Here is a 24,884-nt window from a genome sequence, read left to right as displayed (position 1 = left end):
TTTACTCCAATGTAAAAAGTGCAAGATTTCACTCATGTCTGGCCCAGATTTTGGACCGAGTGTTGCCCAAATGCTTACCACTTTCTGCAAGCAAAGTTGACTCGCTAGTAAAGGCCGCCGTAGTGATTTTGAAATGGAGCTGCTGGAATGCTACCTGTATATTTGTCAGTAGGAAGAGACCAGCGTAGCTGGAGGCATTATTTCCTGCATCTGGCTGTAAGTGTTTGGCAAAGCTAAAATATTGTCTATTAAAGGTAAAGGTAAAGGTGCACGTATTTGTCACTGTACAGTGTGGACTGTACAGCGAAATGTGTCCTCCGCATTTAACCCATCTGGTAGTGAACACACTCACACACACACATGTGTTAGGGGCAGTGAGTACACACACACCCAGAGCGGTGGGCAGCCAACTCCAGCACCCGGGGAGCAGAGAGGGTAAAGGGCCTTGCTCAAGGACCCAACAGCGGCAGCTTGCCGAGACCGGGAATCGAACCCACAACCCTGTTATCGATATCCCGGCGCTCTAACCGCTGAGCCACCACTGTAAATTGTTACATGAATGTCTTGTCAATATGCAAGTAAAGTGTTTCTCGATCAAACTAGCTTCTTAAAACTCAGTTGGACAGAAGGTCCCTGTTTAGGTTTCGATGTTGGTTATGATTATAAAAACAAAGACAAATCAAAATATGTGTAATCATCTGCTGTGAATCGGTGCGGTTTAGACAGTCCTGAGGCCTTCCCCTAGACATTTCTGCTGGACATTACTTGCTGCATACATTGTAGCCAGGTTAGAGCTTAGTCTAGCTATGTTTTGCTATGTGTAAATAAAATAAGTCAAGACTTATGTAATGGTTTTGGATTTGGCTCGTTTAACAACTGTTTTATGCAGATTAAATTTTCATTGTAGAAAGCACACTGTCTGAGGTTCATGGTCTGCTGTTTACGTGTACCAAACTACAGTTTGGAGAAAATACAGTTTTCTTTTCTTGGATACCTTTTCTTCCTAACTGGAAATTGAAACTGAAACCAGAGCTCACTGATGTGGTGAATTCAGCATTATTCTTTGACAAGCCAGATGCATTTCAAGGACAAAACTACACTATAACTAAGTGGACTGACTAAACTATAATATTCATTAAAGAGTAATGACTAAAATATAATCTCCACATGAAATCTTAGTTTTCAGGGGCACATAAAACATCAGAAGTGCATGTTTTGATTGTGTCAGACTTTATCAGAGGTAAGGTCTTTATCAGAGACTTTTCAGAGCCACTTTTACATCTAAAGACAATTTGTTTGTAGTCACAGACTATGATTTTGCAAAGATTATTTTAGATTACTTCCCACCATTGTCCTGGTTGACATTTACAAGAAGAGAAGGCATTGAACAATAGAGCATAAACAGAAGCAGCCTTTTGCCAAGCTGCTCTTGTGTGTGCACTTGAGTTTGCATGAGCCAAAACAAAGTTTTTCAAGGCAAGAAAAAGATTGAGTTAAGACAGCTACCCTGCCCACCCTACCAAGCGCTCAAGATGACCGGAACGCCCTGCAACTCTAGCAACACTTGTGATTTTACTCCAACGCTGGAAATTTGTCTGCGACAATGAGAACGCGTAAAGTCGTTTGGTGTAAAGCCAGCTTAAGTTGAAGATGGTGCCATCCTGTAATTGCATTGTAAAGTTTGTGCTTTCTAGGAAGCTAATACTAGTGATAACTCAAAATCATTAATATGCATAAGTGCTAATTCTAATGACACTATAGTCCGCTCAAATAGGTAAGGCTTCTGGCTTTTGACTTGCCCACTGCAAGCAGATTGCAGCAATACGTTGTGGGAGATGTGTTTCATCTTATCGGCAGAAGCCACGTGGTTCCTCTCCGCGATTTCCAGTCTCCATTTCACCAGTCATGATCGGATGGCTCAAGATCAATTGGGCTAGCGCTCTAGCCATGCTGCAGTCAGCACTGACATCGTGCACTGATATCTTATTTTAGCCCCATACTGTTTCTGATCGACAATCTGATCCTGCATCATTGCCTATGTAGGGTAATTGTATCACTTCCTGTTCATGTGCTTTACTGTACACAACATTAAGCACTGTCTGACTTCACCGTATCTGTCGTCACTTTGAATAGATCCTGCAATACTGCGTAATGCTGGTCATTATACTGAGCTCATCTAATGGTTGGGCAAGTATGGCACCATAAAAGGTCTCCCGTGCATCTTGAAAACCCTGTTAATAATCCAAGAGGTTGTATGTGTATGTACGGCCATTGTTCAAAGTCAGTCTTATAGTCTCAGTGGCCTTCATTAGTTTGTGTGAGAGAGAGCACTTTCCCCTGTTGGCTTCTGAAAGAATGTGGACACACATCCCTTCATCCTCTTTCTCAATGTTTTTCCTTTTTTTCCTCCCTCAACTAGTTGGACCCGGCCTGCTATCTCCCAGCTGTGAACTCAAACCTTTTGCCTTTTGTGTCTTTATCCGTTCTTCTTTCTTTCTGAACTTAATTTCTCTTTAGAACTGTTTGGGTGGATTCATTTATCTGGGCAATGTCTATGATGATCTCCTCAGTGATAAAACTTGCATCCGGACAGCACATTCACAACAGTTTCACTGTTGACAAAAACACACTGGCTCTAATTTCAGTTTGGGGAGAACTAGAAATCTAATTTCATTAAATTTTTTAAATTTGGGAATTCCAAAAATGTCAGTTTTTCGTAAGAAATTATCGGCTCAACATTGAGTTGTCATTTTCTTAAGCTGGGGTTACACTACACTGTTTTTACCCCAATTTTAGGAAACCTCCTAGGTAACTCGATGTATGCATGTTTTGGGGCTGTGTTCGGCTCAGCAACAGATTGAATCTGAACCTGAAGAATAGATTGAAATCTGAATATGGCCGGACGGAAAGAAAGTCACAGAGGAGCCAGCGTGAAAGAGAGAATCACCTCAGGACCCAATTGAAATTTAAAGCAGTCTGAATAGTACTTTTATTAACTGCTTTATTAAATGTCACAATTCTTTGGCAACCCTTAATTACATAGACCAGCTAATCTTCTCCAAAAAGCGATTCAGAGTTTCAGGTAATTTTCCAGCAATTGTAATTTTGAAAAGAACATCCTCTTGAGTTTTATGCGGAAGGATGAACCACTCAGCAATGCTGTCCTGATGCACGGAATTTGAGTCGGACGAAGCGTCGGATGACATGAGTACAGGACAGATGGGTAAATGGGAACGAGCAAGCAAAACCCGACACCTCTCCAATAATCTCGCAGTTTTTCGTCCTTTTTTTTCTCCTTCCGACTCTTCGAGCCTCGCTCCGTTTCTCGCTCGCTTGCGGCTTCTGTCTTCCTCGTCCAACCCCTCCGTTGCCTGTCCCATAATTGCTGCAATAAATTAACTTTTCTGCAAGTGACACAAATTCAAGTTGAGCATCTGCAAGGAGACATTTATTACTTAACACCTGTCAAGTCTGCTTTAATCTGCGAGTCACTCTTTCTTTGCCTCACATGGATAATGAAAGCGGGTTATTGCCTGAGTGCATTTATTTTAAGCTTCCCGTCGGGGGGTTTTATGAGTAAGCATTTTGATTCAACAAAGGCACCGTGATTTTACATCTCTGCAGGCACTTTTTACACTGTGACCGAGGCTGTAGTTGCCCTTTCTGTTCATCTCTCTCACTCCCTCCATCGCTCTCTCCTTTCTTTTCCTTTTCAGCTCTATTCAGGATCGCTTTATTGGTATGACTGGAAGTTCATAAGAAACTCAGAACCACACACCAAGGATTGAGATCATAGCTGAGAAAATAAACTGCAATCAAATCTTATGAAATAACATACATTAAAGTTTAATTTCTTAATCATTTCAGAGATCACATGAGGCTTTGCTGTGACAGCAGTGATATATCCCCCAGCAGGCTGTACACGGCCTCGTGGTTTGAATGGCCTGCATAAAGTCCAGTGGGGTTTGATAAGTGTCAAATAAGATGCAGAGTCTTTTTCTGAGTGCCAGGTTTTGAATGATATAAAGCATATTACATATGCTCTGTTTGCTCTTTTGATCGGACAGCATGCTGAAGAGCAGACAGATCCTGCTGTGGTGTATCATCCTGTTGGATCTTGACTTTGAACAGCTGTCAACAGGCTTTCTCACACACTTTTTCTCCACTGACATCCATTCATAATAACTTTCTTTAAATTTTCACTCAATGTTTTTCTCACTGAATGTTTGCCCCAATTATTATTATTTTTTTTTCTCCTCACCCTTTAACCTTTGGCTCAGACACGATGGTGGATCATGGTCCTTATATCCCAGCTTTGCTATTTTTTATTTTTTATTTTTTTGTTATTTTTGCCCAAATTTCTTCCCCAATTTTAGATTACCCAACCCATTAGAACTCTCCACCTGTAACACACATTGCTCACGACACTAGGAGGGTGAGGACTGACGCATGCCTTCTCCGACACATGCGCACCCAGCCACTGCCTCTTTTGGTACTGCCGCCAATGCAACATCTCCAGTAAAACCAACGAGTACCATCAGCCAATTAACATTATTAGCAAATTAGTTCTCTGTTTATTACATGGTCATGTGACATGGCCGCCTTGTGTCATTTGCTCAGTATTTGGTACCATTTAGGTTTTCTGTGAAGGCGGTGGTCTTCAAATGCAGGTACACATTTGCACAAATCTGATTTGAAGAAAAGCTAATATATGCAGTAGGTTGTAAAATCTAGTCCCCTGATTACTGATCACGCATAATATTAAAAATTACAGACCGGTGATGTGAATAACACAAATGATCTGTTTACAGTTGCACCTGTCAAGAGGTGGGATCTACATATTAGGCAGCAGTCGACATTGCTCCAAAAAGTAATGATAGTAGTTTGTTGATGATTAAAGGAGTCCATGTGTAAGGCATAGATAATTAGCAGAAGACACCATCTCAGTTTAGTTCCATGCATTGGTGAAATCTCCAGTCTTAAAAATAAAGGTGCTACAAGTGGTTTGGTAATCGTGAGACTACCAAAATTTTGATTCTTGCTATTAATATTAGTGAAACTCTATGGTTCTCAAAACATGAATGAAATGAAACCCACTCAACCTGTTATAGCACAGCATGCTAACAGTGGTCCTCTAGTTTGTTGTTTAGAACAAGAACAGCAATGACCTGGTTCCTAGTATCAAGTCCAGCAGTGGCATGTAACAATGAAATGTGATCTAGCGATCAGTGCACATCAGTAACCGCTTCCTTGTGTAAGACTCAGCTATGTTTTGACCTCCAAAGCAAACCATGTTATAAGTAGGTAAAACCAACACTGCACTGGTAATTAGAAAGGTGCCTTCGTGAAACACAGTTCACTAACAGTAGCGGTAACATTTGACTAAATTGCTCACCTGATTGCGTACAGATTGCCGATCACCTGACTCCACTCCCAATGGCATTCCACGTGGTGGTGTTACAATTAAAGAATCATTTGTAACACCTTGATTTTTAAGACTGTTTTGCAGTAGCACATCCCTTTTACTTCATTTTCTTCTGGAGACTACCACCATTGCTCATAGCAGCATTCACTTGTGCTACAACACTGACTGCTGCAAGGGGCTTCCAAGCCACTTGTTTAACATAGGTTTGATCTTTGGGAGATGTTGAGTCATGAGGCATCTGAGAGCCAGGCGTGAAACCAACGGCCTCCGTATTTACCTCTGTGATGCTGACTGCAGAAGGAAATAGGGAAGAGGAGTTGGAGAGTGCCAGCTGGAGCTGAGAGAATTCTGTCCCAAAGCGTGAGGAGACGGAAAAGGGAGAATGAGAGCGAAGAGGACATGTTGTCTTTGGAGATCTCTAGGAAAGCAAGGATGGCATTGGAACGGTGTGATGTGCAGCAGAAGCCAGTGTCAGAAAGGACAGCGTTTTCTTATCCCGTCATGTGTTTCAGCCTGTTCTAGCGCCCCTGTCTCTCGCTGTCTTTCCACATCAGTTTCCCTCTCTCTTCTCATTTCCTTCCGCCGTAGACACCGCTGCGAATAGACTCATGCAGCTCCTCAGTGGCGCTAGAACTTCTCTTTTCTTGGCGAGCTCTGGCTTCTAGCTATGCGCTTTAATGATAGCCTATCCACAGCCATCTGTCTGATATCGGCTACCGCTGGCGCAAAACGTCCTGAGCAATCAACAGGATGATGAAGAGTACCCTACCTTCTGCTAAGTATTTGAGGCAAAAAATGGCCACGCTCAGTCATAGTCTGAAAAGAACTATGGAGAAGACAATAAACGCAACCCCGAGGATAGTTTGGAAAGATTGATTAGAGCTTGGTTATGAGTATATGTTATGATTGTGCTCCACTCTAGCTGATGTAGTTGATGCTCGAGAGCATTTGTCAACAATATCTAATGAAGAATAGGTTCACCAGTCAGAGGCCTTCTGACTAGTTTCCTCAAATAACTTTTGCCCGATTCAAACAAAATATGTGCCGCTGTTTGTGCCTCTTTTCTGCAACACTGCACTTTTTCTGTCCTTTGAAAAATTTGCCCATGAAAGCAGCGGCATCTCCTAGCAAGCAGCCCTCTTTATAACCAAACTTTCTCTCCTCTGTGGGTGTTCGCTCTAGTGCGCTCTCTCTCTGTCTCTCTCTCTCTCTCTCTCGCGCGCTTGCTTGCTTACTTTCTCTTTCTCTCTGTTTCTCTCTCTCTCTCTCTCTCTGTTAATTTCTCACCTTCTCTATCTGATCAATGGAGAACAGCTGTGTCCCAAATCCATGAGCAAACAAGCCTGAATAAACACAAAGCCTCTCGTTTGTACAGGTTATCTAATCCCCTAATCCTTTGCGTGTACGTCCTAACCTTCCCGCCATCCCGGGCCTGCCAAACTCCAAAAGCTGCCTGTTTGTGCCTCCTCGTTCAGGGGTGACCCTGCCTATAACAGGGGGAGCTTTAATCATGGCCAGAGGTCGGGAGAGATTACGAAGGCTTTTCTTTGTGCTGTTTGCTGCACTTTTATGCAGTTAAAAAGGAAAAAAAGAATAAAAAAAAGTTCTAAAGAGATTTAAAGCATCAGAGGGAATGCGACATCTTGGGGTGAATTTACAAGGTTAGAGTGGATGAAGAATTGATTAAAGACTGAATGTGATTGCATTGATTATTTCAAGTCATCCTGGTTTTATTAAGGTGACTGTATCCTCGACTGTAGGACTTATCTTAGCTTCAACCTCAATCTCAAAGCGATGGTTCAGCCAAGATGTGGTTAGTTTCTAAATTTGGTTCATCAGTTTTTCACTGAAGTTCTTGTAGCTAACAAGTAATGGAGACTTACAGTCGCCAGTTTAGCTCTGTGTAGGCTTCATTTACATTGTAGCATACCCAGGGCTTGTTACATGGGTAGGCGAATGTAGCGTTAGGAGTCGTGGCTAAATACTCTTATTGGGGAACTTCCATTGTTTGTGGGCTTTCATAGCTCCAGTGCAAATCTAAAGAGGATGAGGGGGTTAGGTACCTTTTACATTTGAACCAATACTGTTAACAGAACCCAAAGCTTGTTGTTTCACAACTTATGCAACACACGTCTTGAGATGTAAGCCTCTTGTGTTGGAAAACAAGCTACAAATGTCAGAGTATGACTTTAATACTCAGCGTGAAAGACTACAACAGAAGAAGAAGTGTTTCCATCACCGGTTCTGAATTTTGAATATAGAGTAATGTTCTGCATCAAGACTTCAAAAAAATGTAGCAAACCACACTTGAGCTATTTTTGACTCGCCAGTGCCCTGATTGAGTTCACGTAAATATACATATGTAATTTGGTCATTACTCTTGAAAGTACCAGTACTACAAACATTTCTAAACATGTCTTGGTTAAAGTGCTACATTTGTAATGTACGTTCTTTATTGTCATTATACTGTACAATACAGTAATAGCAATATTCTTACTATATAAAGCCAGGGTGAGGGTGCAGTGTCAGTCATTCTACATCACCCTTGGAGCAGAGAGGGTCAAGGGCCTGGGTGTTAAACCCACAACCTTGTGATCAATAACCCAGCACTCTAACCACTGCCCTCTACCCCTGCATTTGTCCAAACCATTGCTCTTCCATATTGTAGTGCTGTGTTCGCATGAACAAACTTCTATATATTCTGTGCTACCAAATCAGTAATGAGGTGCTTCCATCTTGGATTTGTATTTGCAGGTTCGGTGGACAAAGACAGCAGGCAGCGCTTCCGACAAGTTCCAGGACACTCCCATCTTCAACGAGACGCTGCGGATTGCCAACATCCAGAGGGTTCAGGGCGGCCGCTACTACTGCAAGGCTGAGAATGGGGTCGGGGTGGCTGCCATCAAGTCCATCCGGGTAGATGTGCAGTGTAAGTGTTAGGGCCCACAATCCGTCCACTTCCCAGTCTCAACCCTGTCATTCCATCAGTCTCCATGGCAGAAAGAAAGAGCGGAATGGAATGAGCTTTCCAGGAGTGTACTTGTTCTTAAGTGTATGATTGGGTAGGGAAGAGGGCCACGGGTTGCAGGTTGGTAATTTGTTGTATGTGGGGTGTACTGAGATGCTACGAGTCGATAGACTGACAGTTAATGGGAGAGACACACTCCTGGAAAGCAAGTAAACGAAGTGGAAGGATCCAGTGTGTGTGTGTGTTTTAGTATTACTTCAGGCAGAGTTTCCCCTTTGTATGTCTGTGTGGCCGTGTTGCTGTGTTGCTGAGTGTGTGTGGATGTGGGGCACTCTGCCATGCTGCCCATCACCTGTAACCCACTGTCCCACTGAGTCAGGGGTCAGGTCAGAGACCCCAGACACACCCTGCACAACCGTTCAGTTAAAGAAACATCACAGTGGCCACACTGCCCATGCTCCTGGGAGTGCACACATAGACACATAGACCTTTATAGCTACAATAAATCTTTTGAAAGTACATGTAACGTGACTGTAAAACTTTACTTACTCTTCAAGTATTTCACAAAATGTAAACATGTCAACAAAAATGGCACCTTTAATTTTACAGTTGCTTTACACATCTTTCTGAGAGTGCACACACAGATGTGTGCTCAAACTTTACACTTGTGCCAAAAGCCCTTTACAAAGTCCACACAGACATCTCCTTAAACTTTACAGTTACTTTACAGATCCTTCTGTGCACCAACAGACATGAGCTTAGCTTTACACTTATGCTGAATGTCATTTACACAACTTTGCAGTTATTTTCTTTTGAAAATACAAAAGAATCATATCTCCAGCTCTTTACCCCCCTCCCAATTCTCCTTTGTCCCTATGGTACCCTATTTATATCCCTATTGTCCTAATCCCCTGTCCCTATGGCACCCATTAAGTAAAGGGAAGAGTAAAAGAGAGAACTTTACATTTACTTTCCGCATCCTTCTGATGCACACTTCTTTACAAACTTTACACAGACAGCTCTTTACATCTCTAGTTTTTTGAGTGTGCAACTACAGATGACCTAAGGCACTGCACATTCTTTACAAACTATACACCGATAGCACCTTTAAATCTCATGCCAAAATTCACTCTATGAAATGCATGCATATACACACACTATTATCAGCTGCGAGTTTTATTCTCTTGTTATAATGACATTAGCAGATAACTTGGTCACTATTGCGGAAAGCCATTGCCCCAAGCCTTTCATTTATTTATTTATTTATTTATTTGCTGAAGGTAGCTACTAGGCTCGAATGCCCCTGTTACATTTCATCATAACGACCCACTGACAGTATTGTTCACCTTGTCTATCTCATCCCTCCACCTCGAACTGTGCACCCACAATCCGAGCTACCGGACACTGAACCCCCTCGTCCTGCGGGCTCCCCGGGGGCGGCTGGTAATTGTGGAGCGGATAAACAGGAGCGGGCTGACAGCGGCTGTGAGAGTAAACACTCCTGACGGGTGACGCTTGTTCAATTTTCCCCTGCCGGCTCCACTTGGCTTCCCGGGTGACTCTGGCACCCCGGCGCCGGCAATTAGAGTCAGCCAGGGCAAAGCGCAAGGCGCGGCCTTGGACAAGCCAACACACAAACATGCCCATACACACACACACACCACTGTCCTCCTTCAGTCTCTACCAAGTCCTTTTATCAAAGGGGGTGGGCAGTAATAAAGTAAAGGCAGAAGAAGGGCAGAAAAGGAAGAGAGAGACAGAATGTAGGAGACAACACAAGAACGCTAAATATGAACGAATGTGGAAGAAGAAATGTGGACGCTTTCAATTCAGAGTTAAAAAATAAATGGCAAAATAAACATAATTAACGCAAGCAGTGAATTTAAAGACACTACGAGGGGACTCTCTGACAACACGGACATATACATATTAATATGTATAACACACCTAGTATCGCAGGTTCTATCCCCATTGATGCCAAGAGTCTGAACGCTCTTAATTGACCTTAGCAGCAATTTGCAGAAACTCAGGGGATGTCTTCCTGTGTTTTGGGGGAAGCACATGCTAGCTTTTGCCCTCCCAACGCTTCATGTGATATTAGAACATAACAGAAATAGCACCCTTAGTGAACAGTAAGAAATATGGACTCAGAATTGAGAGATGGAGGATTTGGGTAAGGGGTACAGGGAAAGGGTAAAAATGAATGTTTGAATGGTAGGAAACAGGGAGTTGGAAGGAACTGGAAAAAAGAGAGAGAGAGACAGTTGGAAAACAGGGCAGACGAATGGCCAGAGAATGTGAAAGAATAAATAGGAACTCCCAGAGAGGCAGTGGAACATGTCCGTATCTCAAAAGGGAGAGTGTTCTGTTGGTGCTTGCTGGATAAGAGACTGGGCCGCAGGGGGCATGCCCATGTCCTTTGCTTTATTGTGCAACTGAATGACCGAACAGAGCTGGTTTGACCAGAGCACTGTTCCTCCTTAGTCAACCAGCTCTTTGCAGCAAACACATTAACAAAGGGCACAGAGGAAGGAGGAAATGCCCCCTTCTTTCCTGCCTTCTCACACAAGCTTTGTGTTATTCTGTCCCTACCTTAGTCTGTGTTTCTTTTTTTCTTTCTGTATCACTGCCACTCTTAAATGGCCTAGATCCACTAGAATACACTTTATGGACAAATGTATTGGGACACCCGTACTTTCTTTTGAAATCAAGCTTATTAAAAAATACCTTATCCTGCTTATGTTTGAATAACTCGCTCTATATTCCCGAGAAGGCGATCTACTAGTTGTTGAAGCATTACTGTAAAGATTTGATTGCATTCAGCAACAAGAGTGTTACATGTTAGTGTTGGGGGGGCTTTTGCACATCTGTGTTAGCCACAAATTCAACTTAAAATAGCTGAATGCATTCTTTAGAAGGGTTGTCCACAATCATATGGGCACAGTGTATATTATGTTTCTCAACATAACATGTTACATTTTTGTAGTGATGTGCCAGTAAGCATTTTTAGACATCCAGTAACACTTTTATTGTGGCAGACAGTGTTCATTAGACTTGGGCTAGATTTCTAATTTAAGCTGAATTAACATGAATTAGAACAGACAGTAGTGCAAGTTACAGTTGGTTCCATTTGGTGCCCTATAGTCCCACCTAAACTAACTGGTACAGCCTGTATTGTACTAATCAGTATAATCTGTCAACAGTGAACACACTCTTGCGTAGCTCATATTTTGGTATATTTTTGTTATGTAAGGCTAATAAGAATTGCAACAGGTAAGTTGATAAAAAGGCATCTCTTATAAAAGAATAGGAAATCAATAGAATAAAGTCTCTTTTCCATTAGCAGAAAATTTTAGTTAGTCTATATGTAAATATTTAAAGCTTTTAGAGCCCAACCTTTCCAAAGGAAACACCCTCACTGATTTAAAGGAAGCAGGCGGGTCCTCTAGCTCCTGTGTATCATTTGCACTCTCCATAGTCTGACCCCAATCAGCTTATGATGAGCTCAGCATGGCATGTTGCTAACTTGCTAATGGCTTGAAATTTGGTTCTCCGTACAATGTTCCCCGTACTATGTTCTCCATAATGTCCATACTGTGACTTTGGGATTGAGAACATGTGGGACTTTTCGGGAACATGTACTGTCAGTGACGCCTAATTAGGCTAACATAGAAGCTGCTTTCTAGCAACAGCTAAAACTTTTAGGCCTCAACGACACACAATTTGGGACCCGTATATTTTTATGAATAACAAATCAATGTATTTAAAAACATAGTTCAAAAGAAAAAAGAATAATTGCAAATGCTAACATCATCGCAATGAAGAGGCAAATGGAATTGGATGGATGTAGTCTCTCTTCGGATTTAAGCCTCGGATTGTTTCGGTTTCTTTCTGTATTAGCAGTTTCTGTACATGCGTTTAACCCCGGTCTGCTGCACGGGCAGCATGATGACAGCCAGCTGCAGTTAACGTCAAAGCAGAGAGAATGACGGAGAGAGAAAAAGGTGACAGGAGAGCGAGGGAAAAAAATATGAAAATGATACGCAAACTCTAAATGTAAGGGAATATGGATACGGGGAAAGGGAAGCTGTAATCTGTAAACTGTGAGATTTTGATCAAAACACATCAGACACCTCATTACCCTCAGATTCTCTTCACATTTATCCAGCCTGAGACGCACTCAAACACACACACACACACACACACACACACAAACACACAGCCTCTATTTCATCACCCACAGTTTTTTGTTGTCCTCCCATTTCCACATATATGCAAATGCGTGCACACACGCACTCAAACACACATACACACCTGTGCAATATGAAAGCACTTCTTTTTACTGTGTGCAGAAATCACCTGTTTAGCTTACTCAATCCAGCTCAGTTATATTACTTACATCAACTACATAGACACCCCCATCCTGCCAAACCTCATGCATGTATTGTGCATACGTACAGTGTAGTGAATTGTGTACTATTAAAACGAGTTCTTTGGCTTATTGCAATAGTGGAACTATTTGATGCTCTATAGAACCATTATGTATTTCTTTAAAAAAAAAATCTAATATAGCTAGGTTGCCGTTTTAGTGAGGAAAATTGAACATTTAAAGAGTTTACTAGAGAACCTCAGTCATGACATGAAACCTGAAACACGGAGCTGTTTGCCTTTACAAAACCACACAAACACACACATAAACAGACAAACTGGATGGTTGTGTGGGGCAAGCCTGCCTTTGACCCAGGCACCCTGGCCAGCGAGACAGTAGGTGATGGAGTGGTGGAGACGCAGCATGCCTCTACAGTAGGGATGGACTTGGTTCAGAAACCCCCCCAGTGCACCCTTTTATGCATTAACCCTTTCTCTCTATATCTGTCTCACTCACTACCCAGGTAAGGCTTTCTTTTACTCAGGCAGACAATGGGTTTTCCTCTTATTATAATCTGACTGTTGTATAAATTGGATTCATTAACAAATAATAGGAATGTGATGGTTTTCGAGCTAATGCTGAAGCTCCAGGGGCTTGAGGCTCTAAAGGACACTAGGTTTCACCTGATCGTGATAAATCTGTAGGGTTTCTGTAATAGGAAATTTAAAGACAATTTAATTTGCATTTTAATTTTAAACCATTCCTAAAAGACATGCTTCATACATGCATTTCTGGACAAGCTGAGAATTGGAGAAACATCACTGAAAGTGAAAGAAGCATGTAAACTGAAGTGGTAAGATTTTACAATCTCAAAAGGGAGAAAACAATATAGGCAGCATATGAGTTCGAGAGCCCTTCACCAAACTTACGTAGTGCACTTAACAGAGTGTTGAGCTCAGAGTAGCGCTATATCAGGGCTTTGGAGCATAAAAATTATTTTGAAAGTTGTGTCCCTTTAATGTGGCTGTGTATCAGACGTTTCTGTGGCAGGAAAAAAAAACAAACAAACAACTAATGATTTATCTCTGATACACACAAAACACATTGTGTGTGTATCCGTATTGCGTAGAGCAGGGGTGTCCAACTGTCCAACAAAGGTCTGGTGTGACTGCAGGTTTTCGTTCTAAACAACCAGCAGCATGCCTGATTCCACGTCTGATTTAATTGATTGGTCAGTCTTCAAACAACTGATTTTGTGCATCTGCTTGGATGGAATGATGGTGTAGATCCTTCTTTGGTCTTGATGACAGCTTTTGTCCTTAACATTTTCTTAAAATGAGCTAAATTAAGCTTGTTGTTGTGGTTGTTGTTGGTGGTGTTTTTTTCCTCTTCTCCACACTTTTTCCAAGCCATCTAGCCCCTCCAGAACTTGCATTGTGTTGTTGGCAGATCATGTCATTTCTTTGTGGTTCTCTCCCAAAACAACTGCTAAACATCAGTGTGTGAACATGAGTGTATGTGCATCTGAGCAGTTCTTTCTTAAGCCAGTAGAAGAGTTGTTGACCACAGAGCGTGGCTTGTTGGTTGATTTTTTTTTTTTTTTCTAGGCTTATTTCTCTTCAGTGTTTGAGCTTGCTTTGATAATTCTCTAGGACCGTTTGATGATTGTTATGGCATGTCTAGGACTCTTAAACACATTTGAGAAGGCTTCACCGCCGTTAACACCAGTGTTAATTGTAGGGCCAGACTCTTTTAAAGCTTATTTGCACAGTTAAAGAGAGGGAAGTGTCGTTATCGAGTGTGCATGTGCATTTGTGGAAGTAGCTGCCATGTCAGTTGCTGCCTTCATGTGTTGGTATGCATTTATGCATTCACAGCTTCTCACAACTACATTACAGCATCTTTGAAGTCTTATATAAATCAAGTGAAAGGTTTCAAAAAATGTGTGAATATTTTACACATCTGCCTTTTAATATCTTCTTTGATCAGTTCCTGAGTGCTGGTATTTTGTCCTATACTGTTGTGCATACCTTGAAGATTCTTTGATTCAAGCAAACAGCTTTATACATGCAGCATTTCTGGGCAATAGTGTACCAATTAGAGAACAGAAATAAAGTTAATGAGTCAATGTGACCCACAACCAAACTAAATGAGATGGTGCGTAACACCATGGCTATTCTTATTGAAACTGAAATAGCAAAGACTACCAGCAGCTACGTAGTTTAATAGTAATAGAATACATTAGGTTGTGTCTGTTGGTTATGCTATAAATGGCTTATTCTACGGTGTGGTAGGAAGCCCTGCTATAGCTTTATATGGATGGCAGGTGCTGCACTGTGGTTTTAAGTCCGTTCTGGTTGGCTTTGTCTGCTTTTTGTTCTTCTCGTCTGAGAAACCGAGCTTTGTAGTGGTGTGATGATTTCAATCCATTCTGGATTGCTTTGATTTTCCGGACAGATGTTGCCTCACATCATTAACATTTACATTTATAGCATTTGGTTGACGCTCTTATCCAGAGTGCCTTATGTTGAAATCATGTTATGCAGGTAGGTGAATGTAGTGCTAGACGTGTTGCTCAAGGACTCTTAAACCGTTTTCACATATGCACTGTGGAAAATGTCTGGAGAATCGAGTCCGAACATTATCAGGAATGACCTTTTCGCTCATGCAATGTACAGCTAGAGATTTTCCATGTCAGACCTTCAGAAATTGTTCCGCATGGTTCCGCATGTGTGCAGGACACAAAAATATGTTGTATAAGATGGCGAATAAGGCCCCCTGCTCTGTTCGCATGTGGGCTCTCTCGAACATTGCCAGGACATGATAAAGTCCTGTTTTAAAACATTTAAAATAAAATATTAAAAAAATGAATAGTAGTGCTGCATATAAAACATTTTATATAAAACAAAGTTTTCAAGTAACCAACTATGAATAAAAACCTAAATGTTTTAGTGCACTTGACTTCAACAGCATCAAATACCTCTTTTAGTGCAAATAACATGGCAGCAAACCCCTCATTTTTGAGGGAAGGAAATTATGTAAACGTTACAGAACAATATAAAAAGTGTAACTCAATTGCAGCCCCTGAGTCTTTCTCACACTACCCATCTTTCACCAGTAACACAGGGCTGCCCGCGGACGTGTCTGATTTTAAATTGGCGCTACTAAACAAAGATATCCATCGATGCCCAAATTATATATCATACAACCTGTGATGCTGTGTAAAGTGCCGAATAAGGTATACAGCTACTCCGGGTGATGTCCAGAAAAGTTCTAGGTTACCATGGGGTACATGGGGTGTGAAAGGGGCTTTATTGGTGTGGCATGGTGTGCTTGTCCTGCCAGGGCATCAAACCCTAGTCTGCCGCAAAGAAGGCACTGTTGTTGTATACTGTGCTACGCAAAGTGTGGTATTAGGGGAAAAAAATACTCAAATAATAGAAATACAGCCTACTGGAAACAGTTTTAGCTGTTGGGTGTGAGAGCCTGATCTCCGAAGAGACGTGTAAGTGTCTTATTACGTCCCACTGATAAAACAACCCACTCCAAATGAGTACTGAATGGTCACATTTTTTACTCTTGCATGAGCTTCCCATCTGACCCGCTTAGGAGTGACTTTACAGCAACATCATGGGCAGATTTGTGAACTGTGTGCCGAGGTTTTGAAATGTGTACGGCTCAGTTTATTTAGCTCGGCTGAATCGTTTCAAGTTGGCATGCACTTTGCCGTGATCTGCTGTGGTGGACGGGAGCTGGCCTGTGTTTGCAAAGGCCTTATTGCTTCGCGAGTGGAGAGTGGCCTCAGAGCCGAAAGGCTCCGAAAGAGATTTTGGAGAGGATACGTAAGCCCTGGTTCTACTGTGGCCTTCAGAGCACAGCGTCCCACCGAAGCCCACAATGAGCCCCTTGTGCTGGGCACGATAGAAAAGCACTGGAGGAGAATTGGAATGAGCTGGAGAGAGCAGCCAGACTTTTACAAGAGCACATACAAAACACACACACACATTCAGTAAGTATTGCAGGCACGATCACACAATATAGTTGATCCTTGAGCATTAATTAGCAAAACCAAAACTAGCCAGCTCTCTTTGTGTGTGTGCGTGTGTGTATGAGAGTGTGTGCTTTTTTTTTTCCTTCTGAAGCTTTAAGAGCTGCAACGACAACTGCTCACCACTTAACCTTGTGTTCCTTAGCAATAGAGTGTAAAGGAGAGAAGAGGGGTGAAGGGAGGAAGAGAGGAGGGAAGAGGAGAGAAGAAAGGCAGTGAAGGACTGCAGGACAGTGCAGGGAAGGAGGTAAACCTGCTTACTGACAGATAAAAAGGATTGAAAAAACGTGTAGAGCAACTGTTTTTTGGAGCTGTAATGACTAAACAGAGAGGAAACATAGTGGTAGCTTGTGTGTGTGTGTTGTGATATTGTTGGAATTGTGATGATGTGTGTAAAGCCTGCTGTAATTAGGTTTGCTGCAATGGTTTATGGAAAACGACTCAAATCTAATTTATCTCTAGTATTTATCGCTACAAATTCCACAGTTAAACCAAGTCAGTGCCACTGTAATGTGTGGACCTTTAATAACCTTGCCATCAGTGGTGAAATGTTTATATTTATTTATTTATTTAGGTAGAATTTTCCCTTTTTTCTCACAATTCAGTACAGCCAATTTACTCACCTGTTCATAGCTCCGCCTAGCACTAGCAACTAGAGATACACCGATATGGGTTCCCTATAACTGAAGCCAATGTTAAGTGTTCAGGGTCAGCCCAAAGGCTGAAATGTGCTACAATTTTTTTTGGCTGATATAAAGACGTTTGGATGGATGCATAAAAATTTCTGAACTATATAATTTATTAAACACTGACTTGAACCATCTTTATAAATAAAAAAAAAAAAAAAAAAAAAAACTGAAAAATTAACTGAAAAATAAACTGAAAAATATTTAAAACATTTGTTTATTTAAAATAAAATATTTACTAAATGAATAGTAGTGCTGCATATACAACTTTCAACATTTTTATATAAACCAAAGTCTTCAAGTAACGAACTATGAATAGAAATCTGAATGTTTTAGTGCACTTGACTTCAACAGCATCAAATACCTCTTTTAGTGCAGATAACATGGCAGCAAACCCCTCATTTTTGAGGGAAGGAAATTATGTAAAAGTTACAGAACAATATAAAAATTGTAACTCAATTGCAGCCCCTGAGTCTTTCTCACGCTACCCATCTTTCACCAGTAACACAGGGCTGTCCGCGGATGTGCCTGACTTTAAATTGGCGCAATTAAACACAGATATCCATCAATGCCGAAATTATATATCATCCAACCGCTGTTGACACTAGGAGGTTAAGGAATCACATGTCTCCTCCGACATTTGAAGCCAGCCACAGCCTCTTTTCAAACTGCCGTCGATGCGTCCTCCCTGGGCAGATGACAAGCTTGGAGGAAACAGATGCCTGTGCTGGCCAACAGTGTTTAAGAGTGATGAAGGGAGAGATTACTTTGCCCATAAGCCAATTGTGATCTCCCTGGTTTTGGCCACTGATGGCAAACCGGCAGGGCTTGGGATTTAGGCTTGCAACCCCTGGGCCCTATTGTTAGTACATTAATATTTTACATTAATACATTCATATTTGATCCAGTAGTTATTTAAAACAATTCAATTCAGCCCTACCGTTTTTCTCCTAACCTCCTGCATCTCGTATCTGGATGAGATTTATCCACTTTCTATTTACATCCGAGAGCTTAAATGCCTCTCTGTTAGACACACCGGAATTACATGCAAACACAAAGAATTCTTTTTTTTCTGGAGTCCCCCGAGATGATGCCATGCCAGAAATGATATTCTAAGACTAAATGGAGAAAAAAATATCTCCAATTTTTAGTAGATGCATTATGTTAAAAAGTGTGAGAAAGGTGACAAATTCATGACAAATCCCACTAACAAAGCTCTCCGTAGGCAGTCCTGGTGCAGTTCTGTTTGTGAGAGGGCAGATTCGAAACGTGGCTCGAAAAACCACCTCCTGAAGTGTTTGAGCACTTGGATAGCAATCCGTCTCTAATGCTTCTTGGCAGCATTCATGCTTGGCCTTTTCACAATCAGATAGTTATCCAATCAGCCCAAGAAATATGATGTGGCAGAGTGTAAACCGGCCCTGAGCCTTTCAAATGCTTTTAACAAATGAACGCATTTTTGGTGTTGGATTTAAATACCTAACATGTTAAAGACTGCTTAGCCTTATTTTGCTATCCTTTGCACCCACTTTCTTCATACGAACAATCAGTTTTCTGAGATATTCCTCAGAAATGTTCTTACTTTTTCTACACTTACAGTATCTCTTACACAGCCTTAAGGTGTGTTTTTACAGTTGTTTTCTTTGTAGAATCTAAAGTGGGCCTCTGTCAAACGTTGCCCAGAAGCCATTTCCCCAACTGCCAACTTTCGATAGGCAGTGCTTACCTGATCAAGCATTGATTATATGCAGTAGGAGTGAATGGAAACTCTAAACTCCTTTTATTCTCACATTTATGGTGGCTAAAAACGCCCAACACACTGCAAATAAGTCGACGTTTTCCAAAATGGAAACGCTCCGCAAAATTACGGACTTGAGAACGCTGAAAGGGCCCGAAATCAGAGACGGTTTATGGAGAGCGTGGCCACTTCCTATTTCCCCCGTTTTAGCAAAAGGTTACTGCAAAACATGTTCAGGTTTTGGGTAACAGAGACGCTAGCTTTACAGCTGACTGGTTGGCGAGCTGACGCTGGAGCTTCGGCCAGTTACGGCACAACAGTTTTGTTTGGTGGTAACTACAGCCGCCAGTTCGCCTACTGGCCAGCTAATGCTATGCTGATTTTTAAATAAATACATTTATAATAAGTATGTAAATGTTGTGCACCACCATTAGAAGTGCATTTATTAGCGAAGTATGTAAAGTACAGAAGTGTGTGATATGGGACGTAGTTATGCAATATGTACACGAAACTGGCACCAAGCAAGCAAGCAAAGTTATATTCTATAACTATGATAACCATGGTTTTATTATTATTTTTGGGACAGAACCAAAGATTCACTTCATCATGCTCAATATTCTTTCACTGGAGTCAATAAAGCCACACTTTAAATCTGGATGCGTGTATATGTGTGTGGTTATAGTACATGGAGACACAGAGTAAAAATAAACACCTTAAAAGCAGAGAATCCAGTAAATATTTTGATCCATACGCCTACGCTCTGCAGGACGCATATAAATGATTCAATTAGTTGACTTTATAGCTGTTAATGTAAATGTTAGTGTTAGTTTTACACTTACTGCCTATATGACCATCTCTTTATCTCCTTCTTCACCATATCTCGCTTTAAGGAATGCCGTCGTCATCCCAACTCCAGTGTCAAACGCTTAACATGAGCAAAGGCTCATCCTCAGTGATCGGATCAGATTGTTGGTTGCACCCCACCACCATTTTAACCATCTTTAGATGATGTCACCTGAAGGCACAACCCCCCCCCCAATCCCCCCCCCCCCCACCCCCCCACCTCCACCTTAGCCTCCCTCACGCTGAGCTTCCAGGCCCAGGCGCCACTTCCTGCCTGAGCCGGGGCTCGTTCTGGCGGGGGCTGCAGGATGAAAGGGAATGCTTTACTCCATATGAAAATTTCATACGCCTCTAATAAACATCTTGAGGCTCCACGACAGAACAGAGTCCTTGTTAAAAATGGGTGCCGGCTGCTTTGCGGAATTTCGCACACCCACCCGGTGCCGCTTGTTGGCACAGATAAGCTATTGTTTATCATAATATCCATAGAACGAACATTTTGCGTTATTTTTTAATTCTTTGTTATAAAATTTGAGCTTTGCATGTTGTCGATGGGGGCAGGGAGTGTGAAATGATCTTTCTTTGTGGAATTCTGAATTTCAGTTGTTTCCTTTGATGTGTTTATTTTCGGATTTTTTTTTTTTTTTGCCGGAAAACAGGATTTTTTTTGGATACGACATCAAGGTTTTGTCAGGCTTGATAATTCGGGCTGTAGTCTTTGGTGGTTTGTTACTGTGTTCAGTGTTGGTTGCAACCCCCTAAAGATGATGTTGCTTTATTTATAAGGATTGTATGAGAATGTATTAGAGTATTTTGTGAATGAATGTCTCCCTCTTACTTTCTTTCTCTCTTTCCCTCTCTCAGGGTTAAGACTTGATTATCAAGCGTGGGTGTATGTACAAATCCCCAAGGCCTTGTGTATCAAGGCATGTGTGTATGTGCATTCTTCTGTTTTGTCTTTTTCTCATTTCCCTTTCCTCCAGATTCTACATTTCCTTTATTTTTCTTCTCTTTTTTCTCTCAAAATCCTACAGCTGTACTCTCTTTTGGCATTTATCGGAATATTAGATTCCAACCAGAGCTTGTCAGCTGGTATTATGTGTTATTTTGCATTATTGTTGGAGTGAAAACATTTATCGGGCTTTGAGAAGAAAACATGGCCTCACTGTTCACTAGTTGCATCCAGTATGGGAGAACTGAGGCTACTATGCCTAGAGTAATACTGTCTTTATGTAGTAAAACTGACAGAACACTTCTGACCTCTGTAATGCAATTTGTCTACAGTACCATTAAAAAGGAGCAGAAGTATCCTTTCCATTTTCCAAGACCATGGAATAGAAAGAAGCCATTTATCAGAAAATCTTCAATCGTCATATAGCGTTTGACAAGGTCAGTGCAGGGTTCCCACCCATCCTGGAAAAGATGAAAATCTAAATGTACAGACAAAATCCTGGAGAATGAGAGAATGACTAATATGTCCTAGAAGTATTAATGAAATCCTGGAGTTCTCGAACTCTGGAGTCTTAGCCGTATTATTTGCTGAAGTTTGTAATGCCGCTCTGTAAATACACTAGCCATGCGTGTAAAGCTAGTTAATACATTTATTTACATTTGTTGTATGTAGGTTGCCAAAGAGAAGGTCTGAACAATCTCAATTTCAGCGAGCAGCCAGGAAGCTGATATCCACATTTCGCACAAGCTGAATATGAGAAATTAATTGTGTAAGGAAGGTTGAGGCATGGTGAGATAAAAGCTTTCAGTTCATTGGCCTCTTCATCCAATTAATCCATTAATAACACTCATACCAATTCAAAGGAGTGGTAATCTGTCGTAAGAAATGTGCTTTTTGTTTTTGAGAAGAAAAGGAGGAAATTAAAGAGGACCTAAAACTAAGCCTTGAGTTATGCCATTTGTGATGACCACAGGTGATGAGTAATTTCCTAGTCAAACCTCAGCTATCTTGAAAATCTGCCAAATGGCTAAAATGAAATTGTTTGAACTTGTTTCAAAGGCAGTGCTGAAATTCATCCAAATCAAAATGGCACAGATTCCAGAGTCAGTGGGAGACACCTCGCCTTTAAAACTTGTGAAATGTACATATTGTTACTTGTATTTTTAGACATTAACAGAAACAAAGAATATTTTTTGGCCACTTTCCTTAAAATGTAATAATTTCTACTAAACCACCTGCTGCATTCTAAGCAATCTCTCATTTTACATTTTAGATTGTTTTTTTAATCTTTGTCTTCATTTTGCAAATTTTTATAAGGCATGAAATAAAACAAATGACTCCTAGTTTATTACCAGAGGATCTCTTTCATTAAGCCCAGTCTTGTGAACTAAATTCGGATATAAATGAATGCACAAAAAAAAAAAAACAGCAGGTGAAGCAGCCCCTGTAGCCGCTATATGCTTTTCTTAAAACAGATAATAAAATTTCATCTCCTATTGTATATTTTTCTTATTGTAGTTTTTATATTAAAGAGAAAATTGCAGTGCAGTTGGGAGGGAGATTTATATCCCCCTTACAGATCACCCAGGCGACCATTGTGTTCACTGCAGCAGTTCCTGGGTAATGAAATTTTGATCATGAACAAAGCATACTTTTTCAATAAGATATTACTATTTTACTGTGAATATGCACTGTGAGTCTTTTGAAAGAAGAAGGTGTATGCATAACGTTCCTGTTTCTCATGAACATTTTAAAATGCACTGTGTGAGGCTCACACCTTTCCATTTTTGGGGGGCCAGAGCTGTGAACATAAAGACTCCTAAGTGTAAAAGTATCAATGCAGACAATTGGATTTTATGGATTTGAAACTTTTTATTTTATAGCGATGAAGCTCCAACTTGGATGCAAATGTTGTTTGCTTCCATGTCCACTTAAGGATGTGACGCGTCCTAAAATGACCATCAGAAGAAGTGTTGCAGTTATTACTTTAAAGCTACTGAAGCTTTCGTGAACATCACTGATGATGTGTCCAGAAGCAGTAGATGATACACCTATTACTATTAATGCTGCTACTACTACTAGTCCTTTTTTAAAAAAATAAAAATAAAAAATAAAAACAACAATTTTTCTGCCTTTTATTTTGAGATGGCCCCTGGCACTGAAGCAGACTGAAGCAAGCACAGTGTGCGAGTGTGAATACATGTTATTTTAATAAGGGAATCTTTAGTTTGGCTTGTACAGTGATCTGTAGTGTGGGTAGTTACCTGCTGTGTCTTCTCAGAAGCCATGTCTTGATTTAACTCTCTGGAGTCTGGAGACACCGGCGCGACAAAGGCAATGTTTCTTGATGTTTCTTTTCATATCTTTGCGATAATACAGCTCAAACTAAAACACGGTTCAAACATTTCCTGAATCTGTACAACCCACCCTTGCTATTACATCTCATTTCCATATCGTAGTAACAACCGGAGATCCGAGGCTGTGAAAGCTAGTCAACATACTCATCTTGTGGAACTGACCACTGGAACACTAGTATTAGTGTTATTCTGCCACTCGCCATTTATAAACCATTTTATTTATACATTTCACTGCTTTTCTGAAGCTAGTACTCTTGGTCCACGTGAGTAAAAGTATATGTTTACAGGAAATATTAATGATTTCTAAAAATTAGACTTAATCTGTTTTCGGTTTAGAGTCAGAGTATGCCTTCACACATTGCTCTAAGTCAGGTAGGTTCTCATTAGAGTGAGAGCTGAGATTGTTTTGAACATTTTATATAACATGTATTCATACATGTCCAGAGTTTGAGTCCAGAGGGTCAAACAGTCTTTAACATAACTCTTTTTTTTCTGAAGCTTGAGGCCATTTTGGCTGTTTTGTCACTGTTCTAAATTGTGCACAGTATTTAATTTGTTTGCTTGGAACACAGTCTCTCCTAGTATTTATGTAGGATATCAGTTTACACAGCCTAATTATGGTAATGTCAGAAAAGTGGTGTCCTGCTATGACTAGTTAAATAAATGTTTTTTAAAAAATTGTAGATTTTGAGTTCTGAACATTTTATGTTCTAAAATGAGGCTTAAAATCAGAAAGGTTAGGCCGAGCATGAATTTTTCCACAGATTGCTTGTGTGTGCTTATACATTGGCGCATCCGCCTGTAAACAGGTGTAGATGTGTTTGAAGGGGGCCGTGCGTGTTCTTGCATGTATCCATTGCCAATATATTGACCGAGTAGTGTGAGGTTACAGCCCCCTTTTCCCTCTTATCTCCAGCCTAAATAGGACTGAGATGTATAGCAGTGGGTTATAATGAGACATTGATTGCATTTAAAATGGGACCTTTAGAGGCTGCAGTGCAGTATGTAAGCGTTTCCCCGAGGGACCCTCAAGTTCCACAAAAGGAGTGTGAGTGAGTGAGGAAGAGAGAGGGAGAGAGAATGATAAGTAAAGAGCTCCTGGTTTCCCAGCTATTTATGCAGCTCACCCGGTCTGCAGCTGCTAGATCATATGGGTGGAATTGAAGGGATGGTGGTGTAGCGCTCACTGTAATAAACTGGTTCAGCTGTTTATACCTTGAAATCATGAGGGTGTTTTCAGATGATCACACGTGAGTCTCTGAGGGACCACATGTTAAAGCTTGAAATACTTGTCTGAACCTGATGGGACCCGGCTATTGATGATGTGAATTGTTGGCAGTGAGGTATATGAGTCCAAAATGAGATCAGTGCCTTAGGGTATGTAGCATTTATCTGGCTTATCCAAAACTTGATGATGTTTAGAGGCATTTTGATGAAAAAAATAGTTTTGGACAGATGATAATTAAGCATTTTTCCATGATGAACCATTTAAAAAGTG

The 24,884-nt window shown here is 41.0% G+C and overlaps 1 protein-coding gene across 4 annotated transcripts in view; it reads left to right on the top strand.

The window, feature by feature from the left end:
• mdga1 (MAM domain containing glycosylphosphatidylinositol anchor 1) overlaps positions 1-24,884 on the top strand; it is a 238,769-nt gene that overhangs the window by 68,560 nt on the left and 145,325 nt on the right. For all 4 annotated transcript variants that reach the window (XM_072677420.1, XM_072677419.1, XM_072677416.1 and 1 more), the window contains exon 4: positions 8,180-8,354. In XM_072677420.1, coding sequence (XP_072533521.1) covers positions 8,180-8,354 — 175 coding nt within the window. The remainder of the gene's footprint in view (positions 1-8,179; positions 8,355-24,884) is intronic.

This window comes from Salminus brasiliensis, chromosome 4, assembly GCF_030463535.1.
Source record: "Salminus brasiliensis chromosome 4, fSalBra1.hap2, whole genome shotgun sequence".
Classification (NCBI taxonomy): Eukaryota; Metazoa; Chordata; class Actinopteri; order Characiformes; family Bryconidae; genus Salminus; species Salminus brasiliensis.
This window is presented reverse-complemented; position numbering and strand designations above follow the sequence as displayed.